Source organism: Crinia signifera, chromosome 19, assembly GCF_055691185.1.
Source record: "Crinia signifera chromosome 19, ASM5569118v1, whole genome shotgun sequence".
Classification (NCBI taxonomy): domain Eukaryota; kingdom Metazoa; phylum Chordata; class Amphibia; order Anura; family Myobatrachidae; genus Crinia; species Crinia signifera.
Genome location: NC_139226.1, coordinates 106,528,926 through 106,554,525, shown reverse-complemented (window position 1 = coordinate 106,554,525; position 25,600 = coordinate 106,528,926). Strand labels below are relative to the sequence as shown.

Genomic DNA, 25,600 nt, shown 5'->3' with positions numbered 1-25,600 from the left:
TGCGATGGCAGGGTATCGCATGTGATGCCTTGTAGTGGATGGAGACCTTAAGCATTTTAGCCAAAAATGTAATTGTATATGTCTTTTCTTAGAGGCAAACTTACAGCAATATCTGTAATGTTAAATTAAAGTGGAAGTAATGCTTTGAAAGGTGTATATTGTGTGAAATAGAATTACAGAACATTTCAGTCTAATTACCAAGATGATACTTTTCAGTTAGGTTACATTAAATGTTGGGTATAGAAAGTGACTGGAATGATTATGAACAGACCTAGAACAGCATTTTTTTAAATTTTCCTCTAAATATGTAAATCTTGACCAGGGGTAGCCAACGTCAGTCGAGAGCTACGTTCACAGTTTCCAAACCACCTAAGTGGTGCACAGGTGAATTCATTACTCACTGACATATTTTAAAAGATCCACAGGTGTAACGAACTTACTTCTTAGAATTCTGTGAGGCGACCTGGAAAAACCGTTACATTTACAGAAGGGACATGTCATGTTTGTGTAAAAGAATGCACAAAGTCTTTTTTTTTTTTGTATAAAAGATTTATTTATAGTACTTAACCTGAATATACAAAGTAGTGGTCAAGCATTAACTAATGAGGTATACAGTTTTATATCCTAGTCGTAAATGGTATGTAGACTAGCATCTATGCCTCAGAAATCTCTGCCATACACACTTTGATAGCACATTAGGATACAGAGAAATTTACATGTCGAACCTTGCAATTTCCAAACTTTGCTCGCACCACAACTATATACCGAACAGCAACAAAATGGAATCCAAAGATCTATACAGAATGCCCCAGGTTTCCCTTCTGGCTATAGAAGACCCATATCTTTGGCCTTTATTGCATATTAACTTTCTATCCTAACACCATTATATTACAGGAAGGCAGCTTCACTCAAGAATACACATGGCCGTACTAATATGAAAGACATGTGCTTCAAAGATGTACAAAAAGCAAAGCTATACCACCACTTAAAACAAAAAGTTAAGATCTTTTATTGTAGCAGTCAACCAGTACAAACAAGCACCAATAAATAACATTTTACAAAAAACCTTAGCTATCTTGGCTGTGTGATGTTACAGGTCTCTAGTGCATGTGGGTTTACAGTATATAAAAATTCATTCTGTAAAATGTACAGATATAAAGCACGTTCTCTACAATTTAAATTCAACCATGTCACTTAAGCTATAAAATGTCTGGAAAGGGGGAGATAGGAGGGAATTAGGCAGACTCTTTCGCTTCTGTGGAATCGCCATTTTCTGTCTTCTGTTTTTTAGTGTCGGTTTCCTCCTGCAAAGTAAATAAGGCTTTTAGTATCAAAGGCCTTTCAAAGTGTTTCCAATGCAAACACTGCCTCGGAGAAGACATTTTTTTGTACGCCAAAGTCTTGAGAACGCAGTCCATTTACTGGCTGCTGCCGATGTTTGCTGTCAACGTGTACCGTGTAAGCTATAGATCATGGTTACCACAACCTAAGCAGGCTTAAATAATGGAGTCTGCAGATCATCAAGAACTTACTTTGCTCACTTCTTCATCTGCTGGGCGTTTTACAGGTTTTACATCTGATTCAGTGTCATCTCCTTCACCCTCCTCCTCTTCCTCTTTGCCATCACCCTCACTCTCTACTGAACAAAACAAAACCAATCAACAAATATTCATAGGCAGAAAGTTGTGAGGTAAAATCTATCATCTCACAGAAATACGCAAGTCTTACCTTCATCTTCCTCCTCCTCTGGATCCTCTGTGTTCTCTTCACTGTGATCTGCTCCATTCTCCTCCTGTAAAAAGAAAACGTAAAATGTATTTTCAGACTCAAACAACCCTGACCTCATATCGCCTAACGAGCACATCTATCCTGATTCATCATACTAAAATGCTCCCCCCAGAGTATGCTGGGTCTATATAGTGCATTTGGTAAGGCAGAACTGGTCACCTATACTCCTAAGTATACACAAAGAATTTACTCCTCCAGCATCACGCAGACCTCCAGCCCCTGTTGAACAAGTCCCAGAATGCTTTTGGCGTGAAAATAAATAAAAGTACATAAACATCTATTAGGCCAGGTTTCCCAAGCCTGCAATTAGGACAGTACTCAGAGACAAGAAACCCCACTTACAGTTCCATTGGAGGGAGCATCTTTACTTCCATTCTCCTTCTTCTCTGGTTCCTCTACAACTTCTTTCTTCTCTTTAAGGTCCTGTAAGAGCAGCAAGACATGGAACACTTAATACAAGGTGTTGGGTTTCATCTTACAAATAAATCCTTGTAACAGGAAAAATAAATGGCTTTATTCCCCTAGGAGAGAGCATTGTATTTATAGCACCAACCCCTTAGCAATATCTCGCTGACAGACAGACCCAGCACCATGGCTCATTGCTGGCAGGCTTCCCACCTACATAAATAGTGGAACAGGATGCTTTCTGATGGATAGATAGAGATATAGATAGATATATATCGCAATCACACATATACACGCCCGATTGTAAAGTTCAACAAAATGTTACAATATAGAAGAAACTAAATAATTTATATATAGCAGGACCTTGCTGTATTGTCTTTAACACAAACTTATTGCAATGCTCAATTCCCCAATAATGAGGTGGGTGGGAGGGGGCGTGCGCGCGAGAGGGTCCACAAAAAAATAAAAAAACCCACACAAGCCGAGCATCTGCCGCAGGCGCGTCACCTAAGCGCGCGAACGCGGAGGACAAAGACCGTGTGCCTCGCGCCCAGCCGGAGGGCGGAGTGTGCGCGGCGGGTGCCCGCGCCCACAGGCCCCGCCTCCTCTCACTCTCCCGCGCTTTCCTCTCAAGGGACCAGGCGCGAGCGCGCGTAACCCCCCGCCCCCCTTCCCGCCGATTCCCCGAAGCGTTTGAACTCTGCGCTCGCCCGAGTCTCTCAGAAATAGACAGGGAGAGATACAAGAAGAAAAAAAAAAAAACACAAACAAAAACCCCACTACACACATGACACCACCACCCCAGCGGGAGCAGCAGCACGGGAGGTGACAGCGGTGTCCTGGCCGGCAGGAGATATACAATAGCCCGACAGCATCGATCTCCGCGGCCGCGCACACGGTCCTGAGGACGGAGATAACTTTCCACGGGGGGGTTCAGCGTGCCCTGCTGCGCCGGCATCCCGCAGTAGCCCCCGGGGCTGGTAGGACAGGGCGCCGGGCACCGCTGTATAGAGCGGAGGTGAGGGGGGCACATGAGCTGGGGGCGCCAGGTAAGTACACGGGGGAAATAAATAGAAGTCGGGAACCCAATAATCTGAGGCAAGATAAAGTCCCGGTGACTCGCGCCTCAGTCCCGAACTGCCGACCCGACCGCCCGGCGTCACCCGGGGACCGGCGGAATTTATCGGCAAAACGCCACTTAAATAGCAGCGATCACCTGCGACCAGCATCCCCCGGCACCGCGCCGCTGACAGGTGATATGATGGTCCGCGGAGGAGAACGGAGCGCTGTCGTCCAAACCGCGTGCTGATGAAGGACAACAAAGAAACCCACCGGGAACAATAGGGGACGGTGACAGCAGCGCACTCCGGCGGCGGTGGCGGGTGCTTACCTTGGTTACGGGCACCTCAGTGGCGACGGGGGTAGTGGTGGTGGTGTCAGCGGCGGCGTCTGCCATGTTCCTTGAAGGCTGGAAGCTTCGGCGATTTACGAAGAGAATAAGAACCCGTTGGGGAAGCGGCAGCGACTTGCGCGCAGGAGGAGGAGGGAGATGGAAGACCGAGGTGCGCGGGCTGCTGCCTGACTGGAATGATACAACTTCGCCACAAGCCGACAATTAAATACGAACTACGGCTGGGCGGGATCTGGAGCAATTGAGCATTGCTACTGGCCGGCGCCGCGCCGGGGCTCGCATCTGGTTCGCTCTACCACCTGTCTATTATCAGACATCAGCCGGCCCCCGTACAGTGGCTACGGTTCCCTCCCTGCTATTGGCTGCACGCATGATAAGTCCCCGCCCGGTATGCTAATGAGCCTGTTGAGTCGAGCAGATGCTCCCCGGCCGCTATTGGCTGGCGGGGAGGCCGCGCTGAGTGGCACAGACCGGGCCCCCTTTGTTATACAGAGGATTGTTACTGGCTGGTACCGTACTGTGTAACGTCCCCCATTGGCCAGTGGAGCTGGCAGTGTGGTTGGACTAGTAGGAGGGGGGCAGCAATGTGTGTGCGACAGGGGGGGTTGATTTTTGGGAGTAAATGAGTTTATAAGCTAATGTTTCCGGGGCTGACTTGTGCGCTGCAGAAAGCAATGCTTCATATATGGCATGTTCCTTATTATAGCATGCATTGTGTTTCAGTTGTGTATTATTGCTATGTCCTGTGTGTTATTGCTATGTCCTGTGTGTTATTGCCATGTGCTGGGTATAATTGCTATGTTCTGTGTGTGATTGGTATGTATGTGTGTTATGTACTGCATGTTATTGTCATGTTCTGTGTATAAGTGCTAATGTACAGTATGTGTGTTTCTGTGCACTTTCTATAGTTAATAGATCCCTCCTGCTGCAGAAAGACGATGTGACTGCCTTCTAGTTCCATCCAGGGAATGGATACACTGTAGTGTACTTCCCCATATAGTGATCACTCTGCTACACTTACAACGCGGACTATTGTTGTCCGTGTCTGTCTGCACTTGTTGCATTGTCCATTCATGATCCCAGCAGTCTATATAGCGCAACTGCAACCTGCTGCAGTCTTATGTGATCCCGATGTCTGAAGTTCTTCCTGTGTGTTTGTACTGGTGCTATAGGTGCAGTACCAATCGCTAACACCAGGATTCTAATAATAATAACATTCATCCAGGTAATTTTACTGCTAATTACCTGTCAGACCTGTTCATGAAAATAGACTGATGGCAATTTCGGATAAAAAGGAAAAAAAAGTTTTATGCCTTTGTCCCTGTTTGACCCGTTTCTCGCTCTCTCCGCTAAAGTTAACGTTTTTCTTATACATTTTTCTTTTTTTATTATTGTCCTTTATTTATATGGTGCTGCAAGGATTCTCCAGTGGCTAAAAATACATAAATGAGAAAAAAACACTGGCCGATTTTTCCCAGCGTGTATTGACAACGATGATGGGGAAAATCACTGGGCTGAAAATGATCTTATCTTTGGATAAGATCTTATCTTTGGATAAGAGCTCAGCGTGTGGATCCTTCTCAGGCTACTGATGTGCAGCCACACGCCACACGCTGAGCTCTTATCCAAAGAGGTGTATTTGTGAAAGACCAATTTATTGTGGTCTCCCATCAATTGTGGTCTCCTTCCAGACTTGTCCATTTTTTCCGAAATTCTCATACAAATTGAATGGTCTTTAACTAAAGGATGTCTAGAAAGGCCTTCCAAGCCTATTCAGAATAAAAGATGACTTGCCTATAGTGGATAGAAAATATCTGCGTTCACTTGTGAAGAAGTATTCGAACATTGCCCCTGAGGAAGTCATTAGGACGAAACGCATTGGGTTGTGTTTACTGTTTGTTGGACCATTTCAAACTGTACCAAATGATTGAGAACAATATTTTATGTTTTTTTAATCTGTATTTTTATTAAAATCTTTGCAAATTGCTTGGAGATAAATGTATATCATTTGTCATTTTGGAGTGAATGGTGGTGGATTTAACATAAGCGCACTCTAGTGTTTCTTGTTCTAGCTATATATTTATATTTATGTACAGTCATTTGGCACATGTAATTTTTATAATAAAGAAAGTCACTGTTATAAAATGCAAATAAAGCCTATAGAGATATACAATCTAGATTTCTGCTGTAGATGCACATAAATTATTTTTTTACTGTATGTTTCTTGCCATTTGTTGCAAATCATCTCTGTGGTATGGTAAGTTAAACCACAGCTGCATTCATTGGTTGAAAACTACATATTAAATACAACTTTGTATAGGGTTTATTAAACCAAACTCATGTGTAAAACTTGTGTAAACTCGTTTACTCGTGTAAAACATGCTAATAGCGTCCACAAGTGTTCCTAGTGAACAGTGGTCAGATCATGCGCAAGACAATAAGACATCTGTCCATATTCATAATTTGTCCGGTGAACGCAAATTTCATTCACTGAAAAGCTGTAATTTGTGACTGTGAAGTAGCAATTATCTTAAGATCCTTACTTGTATGAAATGGTATAGTGGTATAGCATATGCACCTCACTTAAAATAGTGAAATGTCACAGATGGTTAGGTCTCACTAAGGTGCCCATACACTAGTGCGATTTGGCCCAATTTCACTTGATTCTGATGGATTGGGCAGAGAAATCGAGCCTAATCGCATGTATTTGACATCTTCTTTGACCCGATGTGCGGTCCAGTGCGCATCGGCTCAGAGGTCAGACGTGCTGAACATCAGATACCTCATATGTGCAGCCATCAGAGGCATATTGCAGGTGATTTTTAGCACCTGGAATGTAGCGCATCTGACTTCTATTGTACTCCCCTACTGCACTGCAACTCCCTGGGAGTCCCTTTAAATGCAATAAATCTGATGTGATTTATAGCAGGTAATAAATGGCATATCAAGTACCATATCCAGTGTGAGCCCTCCGGGGAGCTGAAGGGGGGAGCTCAAGGTAAATCATGTCCAACTTGCCTGTAAGATAAGTCTAACCAGGGCTATTTTTCAGCAGGCTCCAGCAGGAACTGAGGCCCTTATTCTAGTTCACTCTTTCTGACAAAATATTTCTTAGATGGACAAAACCATGTGCACTGCAGGTGAGGCAGGTGTTACTTGTGCAGAGATAATTAGATTTGGGTGGGGTTTTACACCTCACCTGCAGTGCACATGGTTTTGTCCATCTAATGCCCCCCCATACACGGTCCATTAATTGGATCCGTTGTGTGCTTAAACAGCACACATCGGATCGGATCGCATGCCTAGTGCATGCAGTGTGCATGCACTGCGATCCGATCCGATGTATAGCTAGTACAAAAAGTATGTGCAGCACATACTTTTTGTACCGTACTATGTGATGCGTGGGAGCGCACATCGCATAGTACAAAACGGAGCCGTACACAACGGACCGTGTATGGGCTCCTTCAGAAATATTTTGTCAGAAAGAGTGAACAAGAATAAGGGCCTCAGTTCCTGCTGGAGCCTGCTGAAAAATAGCTCTGAGTCTAACTAATGTATGGGGGCCTTTACACTCATGTTTAAAACCATTTGTGTAATCGACAACTAATGTATTCACTATTGTGTGATATAAGAAATCTCTTGTGTATTCACAAAAATAGAAAATATTTTCGTTAAAGATAAGCATAATATATAAGCAATGCAGAAACAGCAGCTTACTTCAGCAGATCTTCACCAAACCAGCTAATCGCAAGCGGAGTTCTAGTTCTGGTGACCATAATCCTTCATTACTTGTACCAGGCCTATTGTTCTCTGCCTACATTAGATCCCTTGTCCTGTCTATCCAGGTGAAAGCAGTTGTGTATATGCGAGATTCACATAAAGCTGCATGGTCCCATGACATTATGCATTGCGCTGTATGTGTACCTGATGTTCTGAGTATTCAAGTGAACTCATGCAAGATACCAATAAGCCCCAAATGTGTACATTCACTTATAAGGGCCTGATTCAGGTTCACTCGCAAAGCACATTTGGTTATGATTCTGGTTCATACTTGCTGACTTCTCAGCTCCCCTTTGCGGGAGACCGGGGAGAGGGCAGCAAGCTCACGCCTCACAGAAGCAGGGGGGTGGTGCCATCACCGGGAGGGGGAAAGGGGCAATCTGAGGGCGGAGCCACAGTCGGGCTGCACGATTGGGGGTGTGTCTAGTGCGAGCGTGTCATTTAAGCCCCACCGCCCGCAGTGCAATGCCTGTATTTCAGGCATTGCACTGCGGGGGCGGGGCTAAAATGACGCGCGTCATTTGACCTGCGGACACCCCCCCCCCCCCCAGACGGGAGGGGGGTTCGCGGGAGATGAAGGGAATTGCAGGAGGGTTGCCCCCCTTTCCGGGGGGCCGGGAGGGGGACCCGATTTCCGGGACCCTTACGGCCATTCCAGCAGGGTAGGCAACCCTATTCTGGTTGTCTCGCATGTGATCAGTTATATTGGTGCTCTTGAAAAAGGTGGTCACACCACCGAAACAGGGTGTCAAGCTACTAGCCATGGGGCCAGTTACATGCTGTCACACTTGCTGTTTTCTGCTAATGATAAGTACCCTGTAGCCTTTTGTTTTCACCAATTTGCTGCCATGTGTAATATTTTTTGATGCATTAATGACACATTTTGAATGCTATAAATGGTGGTGTGCAGATCTCTTTTTCCTTTTTGGAATATGATATATCTATTTCTTATGTGATTTAGCACCATACTTCTTTCTCTTTAAGGATGGTCTCTGGAATCCACAGAGCAAGCAAATCTAGAGGGAGGCAGAAAGAAGGCGCTTCATGGTGTAGTATTTTAAAGATATGCAATTTATTTAAAAGACAATCCACGGTGCAGGTTAACAAGAACTCGTACCGAATAAAAAGACTCTGTGGACTGGGTACCACAAGGCATAGGTTTAAAACCAGGGCATATGCTGCTCACACTGTACCAGGCACTTGGTTGTACTCGAACGCCGCGGGGCGTCGTAGGCCATGCCCTGACGCAGTTTCGTCACACGCCCTCTGACGAAGTCCGCAGTGACGAAACGCGTCAGGGCGTGGCCTACGCTACGATGCTCCCTCTCCTTCTGACACCAGTATCCAGGACGTGTTGTGTTTCTCCACGCTTCTCTGCAATCCAGCCCCGCGGCATTCGAGTACAACCAAGTGCCTGGTACAGTGTGAGCAGCATATGCCCTGGTTTTAAACCTATGCCTTGTGGTACCCAGTCCACAGAGTCTTTTTATTCGGTACGAGTTCTTGTTAACCTGCACCGTGGATTGTCTTTTAAATAAATTGCATATCTTTAAAATACTACAGCATGAAGCGCCTTCTTTCTGCCTCCATCTATATATATATATAAATATATATATAGTCTCGTAGGAAGGAACAGACAGCGGCACTCCAAGGGTTTTCAACAGCGTGTATTAAAGCAAACGTTTGCTTTAATACACGCTGTTGAAAACCCTTGGAGTGCCGCTGTCTGTTCCTTCCTACGAGACTACCTGTTTGTTCCAGAAGGCACCCAGGTACTGAATTCCAGCTGAGGGAGTGCCAGGCCGTCTACCTCCTAATATATATATATATATATATATATACTTGTAGACGGTCCGGCACTCCTGCTTCTGCTGCAGCTGCTCCCGTGCCTTCTATTGGAATATGGATACGATCAGATAGAAGTATAGCGGCACTGGAAGACTTCTCAAATTTCTTTATTGCTGACGTGCAAATGTACACAATGTCCCGACGTTTCGGGGATCAACCGTCCCCTTCTTCAAGGTGTGTGACCTTGAAGAAGGGGACGGTTGATCCCCGAAACGTCGGGACATTGTGTACATTTGCACGTCAGCAATAAAGAAATTTGAGAAGTCTTCCAGTGCCGCTATACTTCTATCTGATCGTATATATATATATATATATATATATATATATATATGTAAACACAGCGTGGCCCGGCACAGCCTCCTATAGCAAGTGGTAGTTGGGTGCCTGCACGGAGTAGTGCATGTATGTCCCAGTCTGTGGTGCGGCACTCCAAATTAGACTCCTCTCATAGCGGTACAATGAATGTTTTATTCTGTCTCTAGCAACGTTTCAATGCCGCTAGGGCATTGTCATCAGGCTCAGAACAACCAGTGGTGGAGACAGGAGAGGGGGTCTTGATAAAGGCCTTACATAAGGCCGAAACGTTGACCATCCACCCACTGTTATGTGAACTGTTGCTGTGGTATGTATATTAAAATCCACAAAGCATGAAAAAAGAAGTCCGGTGAGTGCGTCTTTTTACAAATACGTTATATATATATATATATATATAGAGAGAGAGAGAGACACACGCACACATGATAAAATATATACTGCATATGTTGTACACTTTGCATGCACTGCAGTGAAGACTGTATACTTTTCAGTACTGTGAAGATAGAAATATTTAAATTTCATGATATTGAAAAGCATAAAATGTACAGTCGTCTCAAACGTCCCCACACATCTGCCTATGCATGCGTATAGCTTCATTCTGTGCCTCCGTGTTACCTGACATGCTATCACAGAGCTAATATACAATACCATCCTTGCCTTTTGTTTTCACATCTAGATATATTTTACTTGTCGCTTTAGAGTATTGTGTTGTGGCTTCCTATAAATGAACAATAATAATAATTATTATTATAATATTCTACCACATGGCATCCTATTCCACCTGAGTGCCAATATATTTCCTTATACTTTTATATGCCACTAAACAGCCAATATGCCCATTACTCTCACGTATCCATATCAGCACTACTATATAAAAGTCTCTATAGGACATGTAGTTGATTTTGTACATCGTCATGGTAACTGCATGGGATAACATCGCTGAACAAAAAAAATGCTCAATTAAGGACAGATGCAAACAAGTGTCAGGTCCCACTGGAGCTTCACACAATGTTATCCCATGTGCATATGCAGGTATTTTTGAGTCTCCGGTTCCATAGCACCTGCTTGTATCTGCCCCCAAATGTTTGGAGTAAAAAAAAGATCACAGCTATGACATCATGGGATGAGATTTAATAGGATGAGAGATTCAGAAAGTGAGGGATTTGGGAAGAAATCTCCAGGTTTTTTAAAGCGGCAATCATTTACACTGCAAAACCAGTTTGATTTTGCAGTGTAAATGATTGCCACTTTAAAAAAACTGGAGATTTCTTCTCAAATCTCTCACTTTCTGAATCTCTCATCCTATTAAATCTCACCCTAGTGTATGACATATTTAAGGTTAACCATCAATGGTACCATTAATGATTAACCTTGATGAAATGAAACTATCAGGGGGGACCATTGATGGTCATACTCTCTGTCACTAACTGAGCAGCAGACCAATCCGAGGGGTGGATGAATTTCGGGGTCCCAGCATCAGGGAGGGGGGAGGGATTACGGGGCTATGTGCCATTGATGGTGGAGACCCATTGGATCTCTGCCAAGCCCATGGCCATCTCTATCATACATGTCTAAGAGACCATTGTGTCTCTTGGTTAAGTGGCACATTTCTGCATATTAATTGTTTTTATGATGTCTGGGTTATTTTTCCACATAAAGACACAGTTTTAAAGTCAACCAGGTTAGCACAAAAGGATTTCAGAGAAAATAGGTTTTAGTTTACTGCAGAGTCCACGCAAAAAGGCAAACTTTGACAGTGTACAATAATAACAAGATCCTTCAATAGACCATAATCAAGGACCTCCGGCTGCTCAGTGGATAGGAGGACCTCTGGCTGCTCAGTGGATAGGGGGACCTCCGGCTGCTCGGTGGATAGGAGGACCTCCGGCTGCTCAGTGGATTGGAGGATCTCCGGCTGCTCAGTGGGTAGGAGGACCTCCAGCTGCTCAGTGGATTGGAGGACCTCCTGCTGCTCAGTGGATTGGAGGACCTCCGGCTGCTCAGTGGATAGGAGGACCTCCGGCTGCTCAGTGGATTAGAGGAGCTCCGGCTGCTCAGTGGATAGGAGGACCTCCGGCTCCTCAGTGGATAGGAGGACCTCCGGCTGCTCAGTGGATAGGAGGACCTCCGGCTGCTCAGTGGATTGGAGGACCTCCAGCTCTCCCAAGCATATGGTATTAAATATCACCTCTGCTCCACTGGGTAAAAGCTGGCGTGCTGCTGGAGCCATCTAAACTGTGTGACATAGCCCAGACTGTTTGCGGTTTTGCTCAGCTAATTATAGGCTCTCCGGCTCCCCGCATATATGGCAAATAGATAACCGACTGTAGTGCTCCTCCATGCTGTTATTATGCTGGTCCATATGGCAGTTGGGGGGACCGTTAATAGCTCTGACGCATTTCGCACTTACTTGGTACACGGTATCTTGGAATGCCATGGGTGTTTATGTAGGCCACTTTTAGCACTATTCATTGTATTAGGAGGGTTGGGGATTGGGTGAGTAGAGTCCAATTAAGGAGAGCACATATTTTTGAAGTGCATCATTTTTAAAGTGGGGTATAATTTAAACATAACTGCAGCGTTATACTGGCGTTACACCGGCGTTGAAACAGAAGGACACAAAACAACCACAACTTTGAAAACCAAAGGACTACTTTGAGTGAGTTCACTTTATCCTCACAACGTGCTTGTATTTGCACTGTCAGTTTTGAAAATGCCCAGCTGTACCTCTAATGACTCCACCTCTCCTGCTCTTCCATTGATAGTAGTGTCTTTCAAGATTTCATTCTTGTTCCTCTTCTTCTCTATCTCTAGATGTCCGCTCTGGGAGATCTCATTCATTCACTTGACTTTCGCTATCACATCTAGGCTGATAATACTGAAATCTACCGCTCCTTTCCTGATCTCTCTCCCTCTATCCTCACTCATATCTCCAGCTGTTTCTCTATTTAATCTTGGATGACCCACCACTTTTTTAAACTTAAAATATCGAAGACTGAGCTGATCATCTCCCCACCCTCCTGCATAGGGTGTGGATCAGTTGGTCACCAGCAAGTTGTTAGGTTGACATGAATTTAGGTCGACATGTGTCTAGGTCGACATGCAGGAAAATCGACATGAGTCAGTGTTGACAGGTCGACAGGGTCATTAGGTTGACGTGGGTAAGGTCGACCGGGTCATTAGGACGACTTTGGTAATGCGCTCTCTGCGCTCGCAATGCTTCGGGCATACTTTTCTATTCTCCCACCACGCCCTAGTTGATGGTAGGGCATGAAATACTGCCTGTTGGCACATGCCGTGTCGACATGGACACCAAAACATACCACCACGTCCCCTCGCATGGCTTGCTGTGCTCGCCATGCTTTGATTACGATGCCTTGCTATGCTCGGCACACTATTTTATTCTCCCACCACGCCCTAGTGGATGGTAGGGCATGAAATACCACCTGTCGGCACATGTCAGCTCAATAAACAGTAAAGAAAAAAACATGTCGACCTAATGACCCTGTCGACCAAACCCATGTCGTCCTAATGACCCTGTCGACCTTACTGCATGTCGACCTAAAGTATCCCCATGCATAAAACCCAACCCTCTCTGATCCTAACCTTCTGTTTACGCTCACTTCTTCCCCTTGTGTCACCCCAGTCTGTCTGAACCTCCCCTTTAGAATGTAAGCTCTCACGAGCAGGGCCCTCTCTCCTCATGTGCTTTCCTTAGAATACATGTATCTCTGCCACCCTGATAATTGCTTCAGTGTCCTGTCCCTGATGCAACTATCCTTATTTACCATGTACTTGTCCTAAATTGTTTTGTACTGTAATTCGTTATGTGTTTTTTGCTCATTTACAGTATGTATTGTAAGGTGCTGCGGAACCTCTGTGGTGCCATATAAATAAACGATAAGGTACTTGTGTAATATCTGGGCGCCCGATGCGATTGATTGTATGCCTTAACTTAAGGCATACAATCAGATGCGATGGACGCGATTTTGCGGTAAAATCGCGTCGATCGCATCGCGACCAAATCGCATGCGATGCGATGCGAAATACGCGATTTTCCATAGGATTCAATGTTAAAATGGTCCTGTTCATTTCCCCACTATCCAAGTGGGCATAGAGTTGATTTTATATAGCGTGGCGAGGGGACGTGGATTACTTAAAATTTTAACAGTGAATTCTATGGAAAATCACTTCGATCACATTGCATCGCATTGCATGCGATTTGGTCGCGATGCGATAGACGCGATTTTTCCGACCCGATCAAAAATTGGGCGCCCAGTTGTTACACAAGTACCAACGATAATAATAATAACAACTTGAGTGCTTTATCAAAGAGTCTCTTTGATAAAGCACTAAAGCACAGGTTCTCAAACTCGGTCCTCAGGACCCCACACAGTGCATGTTTTGCAGGTCTCCTCACAGAATCACAAGTAAAATAAATATCTCCACCTGCACCTCCCAGGTGACCTGGAAAACATGAACTGTGTGGGGTCCTAGGGGCCGAGTTTGAGTACCCATGCACTAAAGTAATGTTAATCGGTACTTTGTAGTTTGTACAGAAGTTCTAGAAATACGCCATTACCAGCGTATTAGAACTCCGCAGTTGATACAAAACAATTCAGTCAATATTAATTTAAACCATTTTTTTTTTTTAGCGCTTGAGATGTAAATCTGTTTTTGTTAGTCTTGATATGAAGAAGGTCAACACAGATAACATGGAAAAAGGTCGACATAAGTTTTTTCCTGATTTTTTTTTCTTTATGACTTGTTCATGCTTTACCATCCCAGTGGGCATAGAGGGGGAATATAAGCATGGCAAACGCAGAACACTAATACGGTGTGCATGTCAACCTGTGTCGACATAGACTCAAAAAAACTACAGAACTCATGTCGATCTTCTTCCATGTCGACCTTTGCTAGTGTTGAACTTTTGGCGATGTCGATCGAATGCATTTTGACTTTTTTAGTGTGTCAACCTTCTGCCTCTCGACCAATAGTGGTTGACCTTATGCTTGTTGACATAATGATCCACACCATTTATGTACATTTGTCACATTTAAAACTAGGTAGACTAGCAGAAAGGCTGACATGGTGACGGAGTGAGTAGGGCCATCTTAACAGCACTGTAGGCCCTGAGCCAATTACGAGAACCACTTTAAAAAAAAATCAACATACCAGTCCTTCTACTTCCTTCCATACAATCAATACTGTAGCTGTCAGCACTGATTGGTGGATAGCTCCAGCCATACACCAGTCAGCATTCTGCCATTCACTGTCTGGCTGATGACTGTGAGGCAGGTCAGAATGCTGCTCTTAGGCTTAGGCTGTTCTCTTTGTGTGACCACCCAGGGCCGGCTCTACCACTAGGCAGCTTTAGGCAGCTGCCTAGGGTGCCAGGCTCTGGGGGGCACCACAGAGTCTGAATCCTGGTATAAAGCCAGTTAACTATGTGGGTGCACTGCAGAGGAAGAGCAGTGGTCAAACTAGGATCCCGCTGTGAACCAGACAGGTGCTGCTGTACATACAGGTGCTACTCCAGTGCTGTTAGCCAAGAGGCAGGCGACACCATTGCCTCTGGGAGTAATGTCCCTGAGGGGGCAGTAGGTTGATTTTTTGCCTAGGGTGCCGAGAAAGCTTACACCGGCCCTGTGACCACCAGCTGCCTCTCAAAAGCCCCTAGAATTGTGGGACCCTGGGCAGCTGCCTAATGTGCCTACAGTATATGTTAAAATGGCCCTGGGAGAGAGAGGCTGCGGCTAGAAAAGCAGAGGAGGCAGGAGAGGGCTGTTGGAAGAGATGAATTTGTAGATGTAGTTGGGGGAAGAGTGATTATGAGGATGGGAGTTTGAACTGGATTTAGAATGTGAGTGGGAGCTAAGGAAGGAATGTACAAAGGTGGGCAGAGCAGAAAACACTATATAAAAGGACAGGCTACTCAGGAATCAATGACTGAAGTATACACAGCTCCCCTAGGCAAACAGTTAAAGTATTATAGATAGACCAAATGTATATAAATTATAATATATATATATATATACACATAATTATATATATACATACATATGTACATACATATATATACATACAGGGGTGTCAACAGCAGTGTAGACCCCTAGGCATAGCAATGTACTGGGGCACCTACCGATCCTCCAGCGGTAGGGGTGGGATAAGCTTTGATGTCCCGCGGGTGGTAGGGGGTATTATATCAACCGCTCAGCATGTAGGACCTGGATCAGTAATTTCCACTAATTACCCCTTTACTGCACAGATGGTGGGAGATGGGGTGGGAGAAGGGGGCATTGGGCTGAATGAAGGGGCCCTGATACATAACTTCCAGGGTGGTAGAGGATGTTTAATATGCAGAGGAGGGGTGTATAGTGGAGTGGGCCTATTATTCATAATTTTCTGATGGGAGGACAGCTTGATTGACTGCAGATATCTCCAGTTCCCAGAAATAGATTTCTTCGATTTTAATGGAATTAAAAACTAGAGAATCCCACCTACCAAATGGTATTGGGGACTAGGAGATCAGAGTTCAGGAGGCAGAGCAATCTGCCGAGAATATAAAACTACATACCAGGTGTGTGGAGATGGAGCAGAAACCAGCTGCTGGAAGGCTGATATGTCTGGTTTTGGGAACAGTAGAGACAAGCTACTAGTGTCCATCAAAGGAGGAGAATCACAGCTTTTGGAATATACCCTCAGAAAAACTCTAAGTCAGACAGAACCTGAAATATCTGACTGGGAAGAGCAATTAACAGGCTTGGATGGGGACCATTGCTTTGAAGCCAGATATCTCCGGTTCCCAAGGGCCGATTTTTAAAATTCTTATACCCATGGAAAGAGGGGATCCTCAGCTTTCAGCCTAGGGCCCTTACACGCCTGGGGGGGGGGGGATTCTGGGTACTCAGAAACCCCCCTATGCGTGCGCTACTGATAGGGCAGTGCTGGACAGCAGGTGGCTCTAGTTCCTACATTCACAGCTACTAAATGTACAGTGCTTATTATTTGCCCTATGCAGCCAACTTAGACACTACCTTATGTTGTGTGGGGCATGTCTCACACACAGGAGCGGATTCCGGTTAGTTTACAAAGCACATCTGCTTTGCTAATGGACAAAACCATACTGCACTGCAGGTGGGGCAGATGTAACGTACAGAGAGAGAGTTAGATTTGGGTGCTATTTTGTTTCTGTGCAGGGTAAATACTGGCTGCTTTATATATACACTGCAATATAGATACCAGTTGGAAGTACACACCCCACCCAAACTTAACTCTCTGCACATGTTACATCTGCACCACCTGCACTTTACTTTACTCCCCTTGAGGAATCCATTCACTGCCGGCACATCTGTGGCAGGTGTGCTGTACCTGGTCACTACTGCTCTGCTTTGCTATAGGGCAGGGAAGGGGAACCTTCGGCCCTCCAGCTGTTGTTGAACTACACATCCCAGAATGCTTTGCTACAGTTTTAGCATGGCCAAATAGCAAAACTGTAGTGGTGCATGCTGGGATGTGTAATTCAGCAACAGCTGGAGGGCCGAAGGTTCCCCATCCCTGCTATAGGGGGACATCTATGGACGACACTACTATGGGGGGCATTACTAATGGGCTACGGGGGCACTATGGTGGACTCTGCTATAGATGGCTTCTACTACTGATTAATTTTTTTTTTTAATAGTCCAGCAGTGCCCCATGTGTTCTGTATAATTCCAGGGGTGTTGCCATGTGTCGTGTATAATTCCAGGGGTGTCGCCATGTGTGCCATATAATTACAGCATACCTCCCAACTTTTGAAGTTGGGAGGTCGGGACGTTCGCGCGGCAAAGCCGCGCGCACTCCCGAAAAGGGGGCGCGACCTCGAGAAAAGGGGGCGTGGCCTCACGGGGTGACGCAAACTCCGGCCACGCCCCCGTTTTCACCGCTCGTCAGCGCTGAATAGACGCTGTGCGCATGCGCACAGCGTCTATTCTCGGCAAGCTGGGGGGGCTCCCAACTGTCCCCCCCCACCGCGGGACAATGGCGGCCCCGGGCGGGACGCGGGAACGTCCCCGAATATCGGGACGTTCCCGCGGTAAGCGTGACAGTTGGGAGGTATGTTACAGGGGTGCTTCCATGTGTGACATATAATTTCAGGGGTGCCCCATGTGTGCTGTATTAGTCCAGGGGTGCTGCCATGGGTGCTTTATAATTCCAGGGGTTCAACCATGTGTTGTATATAATTCCATAGGTGTCGCCATGTGTGCTGTATAATTCCAGGGGTGCTGCCATGTGTCGTGTATAATTCCAGGGGTTACACCATGTGTTGTGTATAATTCCAGGGGTGTCGCCATGTGTGCTGTATAATTCCAGGGGTGTCGCCATGCAGGGACGGATCTAGGACAAAATGACAGGGGGGGCACCATAATAGAGGAGAGAAGGGGGAGGGGGAGTGTTAGTGGTGCCAATGTACAGTTCATGCTCAGAGAGCAGAGAGAGGGTGGGAATGGGATTAAAAATAGGCCCTGGAATTTAAAGTACACAGGCCCACCTGGGCATCAAAAGTGAAGTATGTAGTTCTGTGCGTGCCGAATGCGTGCGGGCTCTGGGAAAGGGGGTGTGGCCACTCAAAAGGAGGTGTGTCCTTCAGTGTAGTGTACCACACCATATACCACTTCTACACATTATGCAAAATAGTAGATCCCATTATAGTTGCCCTTTACACATGATGCCAAACGAATTGAGCCAAAATTCACATAATGCTACACGGATTAATCCAAAATTCACAATATGCTCAATATACAGGGACATTGTGCGCGTCAAAAATTTACAACATATGCCCATTACATGTTAAGCCACACACAATAATGTCCATTACGTATTATGCTAAACACCGTAATGCTTATTCAAAATTATGCTGCATAAGTGCCGCTTACCTATGTGCTCATTGCCAGGGGTTCCATGCTCATTGCCAGGGGTTCCATGCTCGTTGCCATGTCGGATTACATGCTTGTTGCCACGGAGGAATACATGCTCGAGGAAACTGGGGGACAGCTGCTGGGCAGAAGTGACAGCCATTGACAGCCGGGTAGAGAGCTGGGGGCTGCCCGGCTGTATTCACTGCCGGTCCTGGCAACTTGAAATAATACCCCTTTCACACCAGATTTACCTGGGAATATGGTCCCTGGACCAGGCAGGAATATTCTGGGGTTGGCCCTTTTCCCACCAGCCTAGTCCCTGCATTTTCTGGTGCCAGGGGAGAGAAAACCACCCCCCCTCCCCCCCCTTTAACCGGCTATATCGTTTAACTGGCTATATCTTCAGAACCAATTAAACCATGAGACCAGTATCATATTACAGAACTTTCGTGTGGGCTTCGAATGATACTGGTCCCTTGAAACTGGGTCCTTTGGTTCCAGAGAAATCTGCCCTCATAGAACATGAACAGCCATTAAATTACATTTCAAAAATAAAAAAATTGGTTTACCTGCAATAGCTCTGGAATCAATTGACCCATATGGACCAGGCTGGTATCAGATTGGAGGTCTGGCGGTTTGGGTTTTAATCAGATCAACCACAAGCTTCTGTGATGCCAGGGGGGAGGGGGACCAGCAGCCATCGGAACAGGGTGGGGGTCGGAATTAGCGGGTCCCATGTTATCCTATGGGGAAAATGTTCCAGGTTTCTCCGGTTCCCGGGAGGCTAGCGATGCGGGGTTGGGCTCGTTGGAAAGCCCCGGTCCTCAGCTACAAAATGAGCTATGTCAGTAATGACAGGGGACACGTGCCCAGGTGCACCTTCCCCTGAATCCGCTGCTGCCATGTGTTGTGTACAATTCCAGGGGTGCCGCCATGTGTTGTGTATAATTACAGGGGTGAGCCAAGTGTGTCATATAATTTATGGGGTGCTGCTAAATCAGCCATATAATTTTAAGGGAGCTGCTAAGTGTCCCGTATAATTCCTCGGATGAGCCAAGTGTGTTGTATAATTCATGGGGTGATACTAAATCAACTGTATAATTCCAGGGGTGCTGCCCTTTTTTTAAAATTAAAGACAGGGCCGGTGCTAGGGTGTCCGGCGCCCTCCTGCAAACCATACATTTTGTGCCCTTTCACATTGCCATTGCAACAAGCTGCAGCCCGATTGTGGGATCCTATAGAGGATCTCGGGTGCATATACATGTTTGCTTACACCATGTCAGTGCTGTGTCCGCAAAATGTTGCATGCACTAAAGGTGCCCAGTGGCGTGCGGTGGGGTGAGGCAGGTGAGGCACAGCCTTTCCTGTCATACTAGCATATATACCGGCATTTTGAATTGATAAATTATGTCAAAAACACAAATAATTTATAAAAAAATTATTATTTTTATTATTTTAATCATTTTTATAGTCAAAACTCTGGAGTAAAAAGTCTATGGCAGGTGAGGCAGTGCCTCACCCGGTTACCTTTTCTGCACATCTCTTATCAAAACTCAGCAAATCTCCAGCAGTGTATACTGCTGCACATGTGTATAATGCTGGTATGTACCCCATGGCTCATATATTGTGTGCAAATCTGGCTCTGGTACTTGCCAGGGACTCATGAGCCATTTACCTCACCACACGTCCATGCCATACACGCTGTGTGCATCGCACGGCATTCATGCAATGTGTGTGAGATCCGAAAGCAGTACAAAAAGTATGTGCAGCACATACTTTTTGTACTGTGCGATGCCCGCAGGAGCGCACATAGCATTGCATGCTGCTATTGCAGCGTGTATGGCCACCTTTAGGCACATAACCCAGCCCATTATTTAAAAAGTGTCTAAATTAATATAAAAAAAATTTACAATTCTTAAAAAATTTGTTATAAGCATGTATAATAAAAGACTCACTGTTCTTTTGCGGTTTAACTCTTGTGCAGTCCCTCCTCTTCTATCTGCGTAGGCAGGACGCTGAGGACGCCATTACACCCCTCTCGTGACTGAGGGGGAAAGGAGGGGAGAGAAGGAGGAGATGGAAAAAGAGGGGAGGAGATAGAGGGGTGGAGTGTTCAGGACTGGCAATGGCACTGACCAGGGCCGGATTTGTCACTAGGCCCGTGAGGCACGGGCCTAGGGGCGGCACCTGCCATGGGCGGCAGCCGCCAGGCACCTGCTGTCATACAGTTTGTCAGTCTGACACTGACACTTACAGAGCCGCCGCTCCTCAGTGCAGGGAGGTGCTCTCTGTATCCCCACAGTGGTTCCTGCACTGCCTGTGTGCTCAGTGGCAGCGCTGCTGCTGTCGGCTGAAACCACAGTCCCGTCCCTCCCTCGTTCTGAGCAGTGCATGTGCTGACAGCCTGAAACTCCGGAGGAGTCCGTCCACCCAGGCTGTGAAAAACTGTGATCTTCTGTGTGTATTCTCAAGGAACCTAAGCGCCCCAGGCAGGAGAGGGGGAGGGCACCCCGATGCTCACGCTCCACGGGGGGGGGGGAGTGAGGTGATGTGGCCGCTGCCGTGCACGGGGAGCAGGGGATTACCTCGTGCACGCTGGGGGCTCCAAGGGGGGTTGTGGCGGGCAGATTGCCGCTGATGATCGACGGGGGGTGCGGGCGGGCAGCACCAGCGGGTGCCAGCACTGATCCATGGGTGGGCTCTAGTGGGGGCAGGGGTTCGGCTTACCTGCTGCTCCCTGCTGAATAGTACTTGGGCAGGCAGCTGCTTCGTTCTTTCTGCTCTCCTGGTGGGAGCTTTGCTGCTGCTGCTGCTCCTCCAGCAGCTCACTACCGCCCTCCAGTGGCCGGCGCCCTAGGCAAATGCCTAAAGCTGCCTAGTGGTTGCGCCGGCCCTGAGTGCAGGTTATGGAGCCCTCCCTCCTCTCTGTCGGGAGCAGACACTTTAACTGTTTGCATCCCTTCTATTAACAGTAAGTGCTACTAAATTGGCCTGTTAAAAGTGTGTGCCTCTCTTACCAGAGCTAATTATTGTGTGTTTCCAACACCAGTATTGAGTACTGGTGTTTTTTATTTATTATGGCATATATATATATATATATATATATATATATATATATTATATGCCCATACCTCCCAACAGTCCGGATTTCAGCGGGACAGTCCCGATTATCAGGGCCTGTCCCGCTGTCCCTCCCGCGGCCGGCACTGTCCGGCAGTGAGGGGGGGCTGTTGGGAGTCCCCCCTGTCGGCTGCTAAGCAGCGGGGAATAAACGCTGTGCGCATGCGCACAGCGTCTATTCCCGTAGCCAGGGGGCTGGGGGCATGGCTAGAGGCTCTGGGTCATGCCCCCATAGCGGCAAAATGGGGGCGTGGCCTCATGGGAGAGCCGCAAGTATACGCCACGCCCCCGAAATTTTCATACATATGGGGGGGAGGGGCGGCCAAAAATGTTGTGCCTAGGGGCGGCCTGACCCCTAAATTCGCCCCTGGCACTGGCACAGCACACTGAGAAGAGGGAAGGAAGCATGGCGCCTCCCTGCTTTGCAGGAGCTGCTAAATGGGTAGCGCCGGCCCTGATTAAAGAATAAAAAAGCTTCTAGTTTTTTTTACTGCAATTCCAGGTATGCAGCCATCTGTGCTGTATAATTCCAGCGTTGCCGCCATTTGTGCCTTATAATTACAGGTGTGCCACCGTCTCTGCTATATCAGATCAGGGGTGCCGCCATGTTTGCTGTATCAGTCCAGGGGTGCCGCTATCTGTGCCATATAATTCCAGGGGTGCCCCATTGTGTGCCATATCAATCCAGGGGTGCCCATGTGTGCCATATAATTCCAGGGGTGCTGCCATGTGTCGTGTATAATTTCAGGGGTGCTGACGTGTTGTGTATAATTCCAGTGGTGTCCCATGTGTGCCGTATCAGTCCGGGGGTGCTTCCCCTATTTATTTTTAAATAGGGGAAGCACCATACTTTTTACTGCAACTGTGTTGCTAAGTGTGCAGTATCAGTCCAGTGTTTGTGTTCCCCTGTTATCACTTAGCAATGTTATTAATTTTCCTTGGTGTAACCTTCTGGCCTAAAAACAATATTGTGAGGCGTTTAGCATAAACTGGAAATGAGTGGAAATTAATGTAGTGGAGGTTAATAATTATGTGATTTTAGCTGTTTTTATGATTTAAGAAAGAAAGGGTGGTTTTGGTAAAAACCAATCCAGATCCAAAACATGAAGTGAGATCTAGATCCAAAACCCGAAAAGTGTCCGGTGCACACCCATACCTCCCAACTTAGCGGCAGCCCAGGGGCAAACGCAGGATTTTCAGAAGGGTGTTTCCAGAGGGGCGGAGCAAAGCACGGAGATGGACACTTAGGTGACCCAGTATATGCCGGGTCAGTTAAAGTATTATAGATAGACCAAATGTATATAAATAATAATAATAATTTTATATATATATATATATATATATACATATATATATATACACATATATCATACACATACATATACATACATACATATACATACAGGGGCGTCAACAGCAGTGTAGACCCCTGGGCATAGCAATGTGCCAATCCTCCAGCGGTAGGGGTGGGGGAAGCTTTGATGTCCCGCGGGTGGTAGGGGGTATTATATCAACCGCTCAGCATGTAGGGCCTGGACCAGTAATTTCCACTAATTACCCCTTTACTGCACATATGGTTGGAGATTGGGTGAGAGAAGGGGGCATTGGGCTGAATGAAGGGGCCCTGATACATAACTTCCAGGGTGGTAGAGGATGTTTAATATGCAGAGGAGGGGTGTATAGTGGAGTGGGCATATTATCCATAATTTTCTGGAGGGAGGACAGCTTGCTTGACTGCAGATATCTCCAGTTCCTAGAAATAGATTTCTTAGATTTTAATGGAATTAAAGACTAGAGAATCCCACCTACCAAATGGTATTGGGACTAGGGGATCAGAGTTCAGGAGGCAGAGCAATCTGCCAATGAGTATATAAAACTACATACCAGGTGTGTGGAGCTGGAGCAGTAACCATCTGCTGGAAGGCTTATATCTCTGGTTCTGGGAACAGTAGAGACAAGCTACTAGTGTCCATCAAAGGGGGAGAGTCCCAGCTTTTGGAATATACCCTCAGAAAAACACTAAGTCAGACAGAACCTGAATTATCTAACTGGGAAGAGCAATTAATAGGCTTGGATGGGGACCACTGCTTTGAAGTCAGATATCTCCGGTTCCCAAGGGCCGATTTTGAAAATTCTTGTATCCATGGAAAGAGGGGACCCTCAGCTTTCAGCCTAGGGCCCTTAGACTCCTGGGGGGGTTTCTGGGTACTCAGAAACCCCCCTGCGTGCGCTACTGCAGCCAGAGGAAGGACGGAGGCATGCCAAAAATGTGGTTATGTGGCCTAGCTAAAGAGGACGGGCCTATATTCACACTGCACCCACGAGGCCCCGCCCCCATTTTTGACACTGTCGGGCATGAATAGACACTGTGCGGATGCGCACAACGTCTATTCACGGGCGGCAGGGGGAACTCCCAACTGCCACCCCGCCGCGGGACACTGCCGGCCCCGGGCGGGCCGCGGGAACGTCCCCAAATACCTGGACATTCACGCGGTAACCGGGACAGTTGGGAGGTATGCACACCTCTAGTTAAGATTTGTTAGCAACTGTGCAAAAAAAGTATTGTGAACCATAGCAACCAATCACATTCCACATTCTCATGTAGAGTTTATTAAAACAATTATTTTCTGTGCGTTACTGTGAGGTATCAAAAAACTTTTTGCATTTCTTTAATAAATATACCCTATGTACAGTATGATGTTAATGGGTGGTCCATTTTTTATTTACAGATAATACTAGTCATAGGATAGGAAACGATGGGCTTGTCTGGTAGTGAACTTTGTAAAAGTATTTTGGCTTTTCTATAGTGTCACAGTAAACTATGGCCTTGCATAATAGCAATCTGGAATCCAGTCATCGCCTACTTACTACGTAATGATTTTCTTATTGTAAAGGTAGAGGAATAATGTGCTAAACACTGTTTGACCAGTTGGTGGGGCTCTATATGCCTTTTAGACATCTACAGTCCGATTCATTACAGGTTCTTAGAAAGCCAGCACTTGTGGAAACTGACACCATATTCAAATGATATGTAATTCAAAAAGATAGATATTAGTATAAACATTTTGCCTGTTTAAAATGTTAAAATGTAGGATAATGTATTAGTATCTAAGGTTTTTAAGGCACACTAAAGAAAATTCCATTACTGTAACCATAATTCCCAAATGGCCCGATAACAGGGGGATATTCACGCTAATTGGACACTGTCCCACTGTCCCACCTGCTGGTGGAGGTGTCCTGTTGTCCGGGGGGCAGGTTGGGGGAGCTGAGGATGACCACTGCTCTGCTAGTGATAGTGGAATAGATGCACATTGCATTTAATAGTGCAGGGATGGGAACCAAGGGCTGTCTAGCTGCTTGCCCCTAAAATGTTGAAAATGGGGGTCAGGCTGCTCGACCACGCCTTTTAGCATGAGGCTCCACCCCCGAGAATGGGGCAGGTCCCACTTGGCAGATGAGAAAGGTTGGAGGTATGCTGTAAATATCTTGTTGTTATACTTTATAGAGACAATAGGAAAAAGCTGCTGTCATCTAACAGCAATCACTAGATGCATTTTTTAAGCCGTGTCACAGCCATTTACACCATTGGCTCCCCCAAGTTATTGCCAGGTTTTCCACTGCGCTTGAAGATGACATAATCTCTAACCACTGGTAGATCGGCTTTCTATAGGCTGCCATTTACATAGCCCCATTACCCGTTCCTTCCGGGGTCCAACCCTGCTCGCTACCCAGGTTATATTTCAGGGACCCTTTTACACCAAGTCATGACCCACGCCAACCTGGAAATAACCTTGGTTATTGTGGCAGCGTAAAAGGTGTATTGTATTGATGGAACTTTTTTATCTTTATGTACGTACATTGTTTTCCTATTTTTAGGTATCTTTGTGTTCCCCTTATAATTCTTTATGATCAAAGAAGTTACAGGAAAGGGAACTGTGCAGGGACTTGTATAACTATATTGACTTTACAGTGTTCTATTTTAAAAACATGATGCACAGTTGCTCAAGTTGCTGTTGAGCTTATTTTGGCCAATACC

At 46.1% G+C, this 25,600-nt stretch overlaps 1 protein-coding gene across 2 annotated transcripts; it reads right to left on the bottom strand.

The window, feature by feature from the left end:
* Nucleotides 1-985: 985 nt before the first annotated feature.
* LOC146042841 (uncharacterized) lies at nucleotides 986-3,804 on the bottom strand. Of its 2 annotated transcripts, none has more exons than XM_083163098.1 (5): nucleotides 3,584-3,804; nucleotides 2,131-2,211; nucleotides 1,729-1,792; nucleotides 1,533-1,639; nucleotides 986-1,304 (listed from the first exon to the last, which is right to left on the bottom strand). In XM_083163098.1, exons 1-5 carry the CDS (start codon nucleotides 3,647-3,649, stop codon nucleotides 1,236-1,238), a joined length of 387 nt encoding a protein of 128 aa, XP_083019224.1. In that variant the 5' UTR covers nucleotides 3,650-3,804; the 3' UTR covers nucleotides 986-1,235. The 2 variants fall into 2 exon arrangements, with proteins under 2 accessions (XP_083019224.1, XP_083019225.1); XM_083163099.1 differs by having other exon boundaries at nucleotides 1,533-1,636.
* Nucleotides 3,805-25,600: the final 21,796 nt, after the last annotated feature.

Coding starts and splice junctions, on each gene's coding strand:
- LOC146042841 (XM_083163098.1), bottom strand. CDS start 3,649: ATGGCAGACGCCGCCGCTGACACCACCACCACTACCCCCGTCGCCACT. Junction 1,793..2,130: donor ATGCTCCCTCCAATGGAACT/GTAAGTGGGGTT, acceptor TTCTTTTTACAG/GAGGAGAATGGAGCAGATCA. Junction 1,640..1,728: donor AGAGGAGGAGGAAGATGAAG/GTAAGACTTGCG, acceptor TGTTTTGTTCAG/TAGAGAGTGAGGGTGATGGC.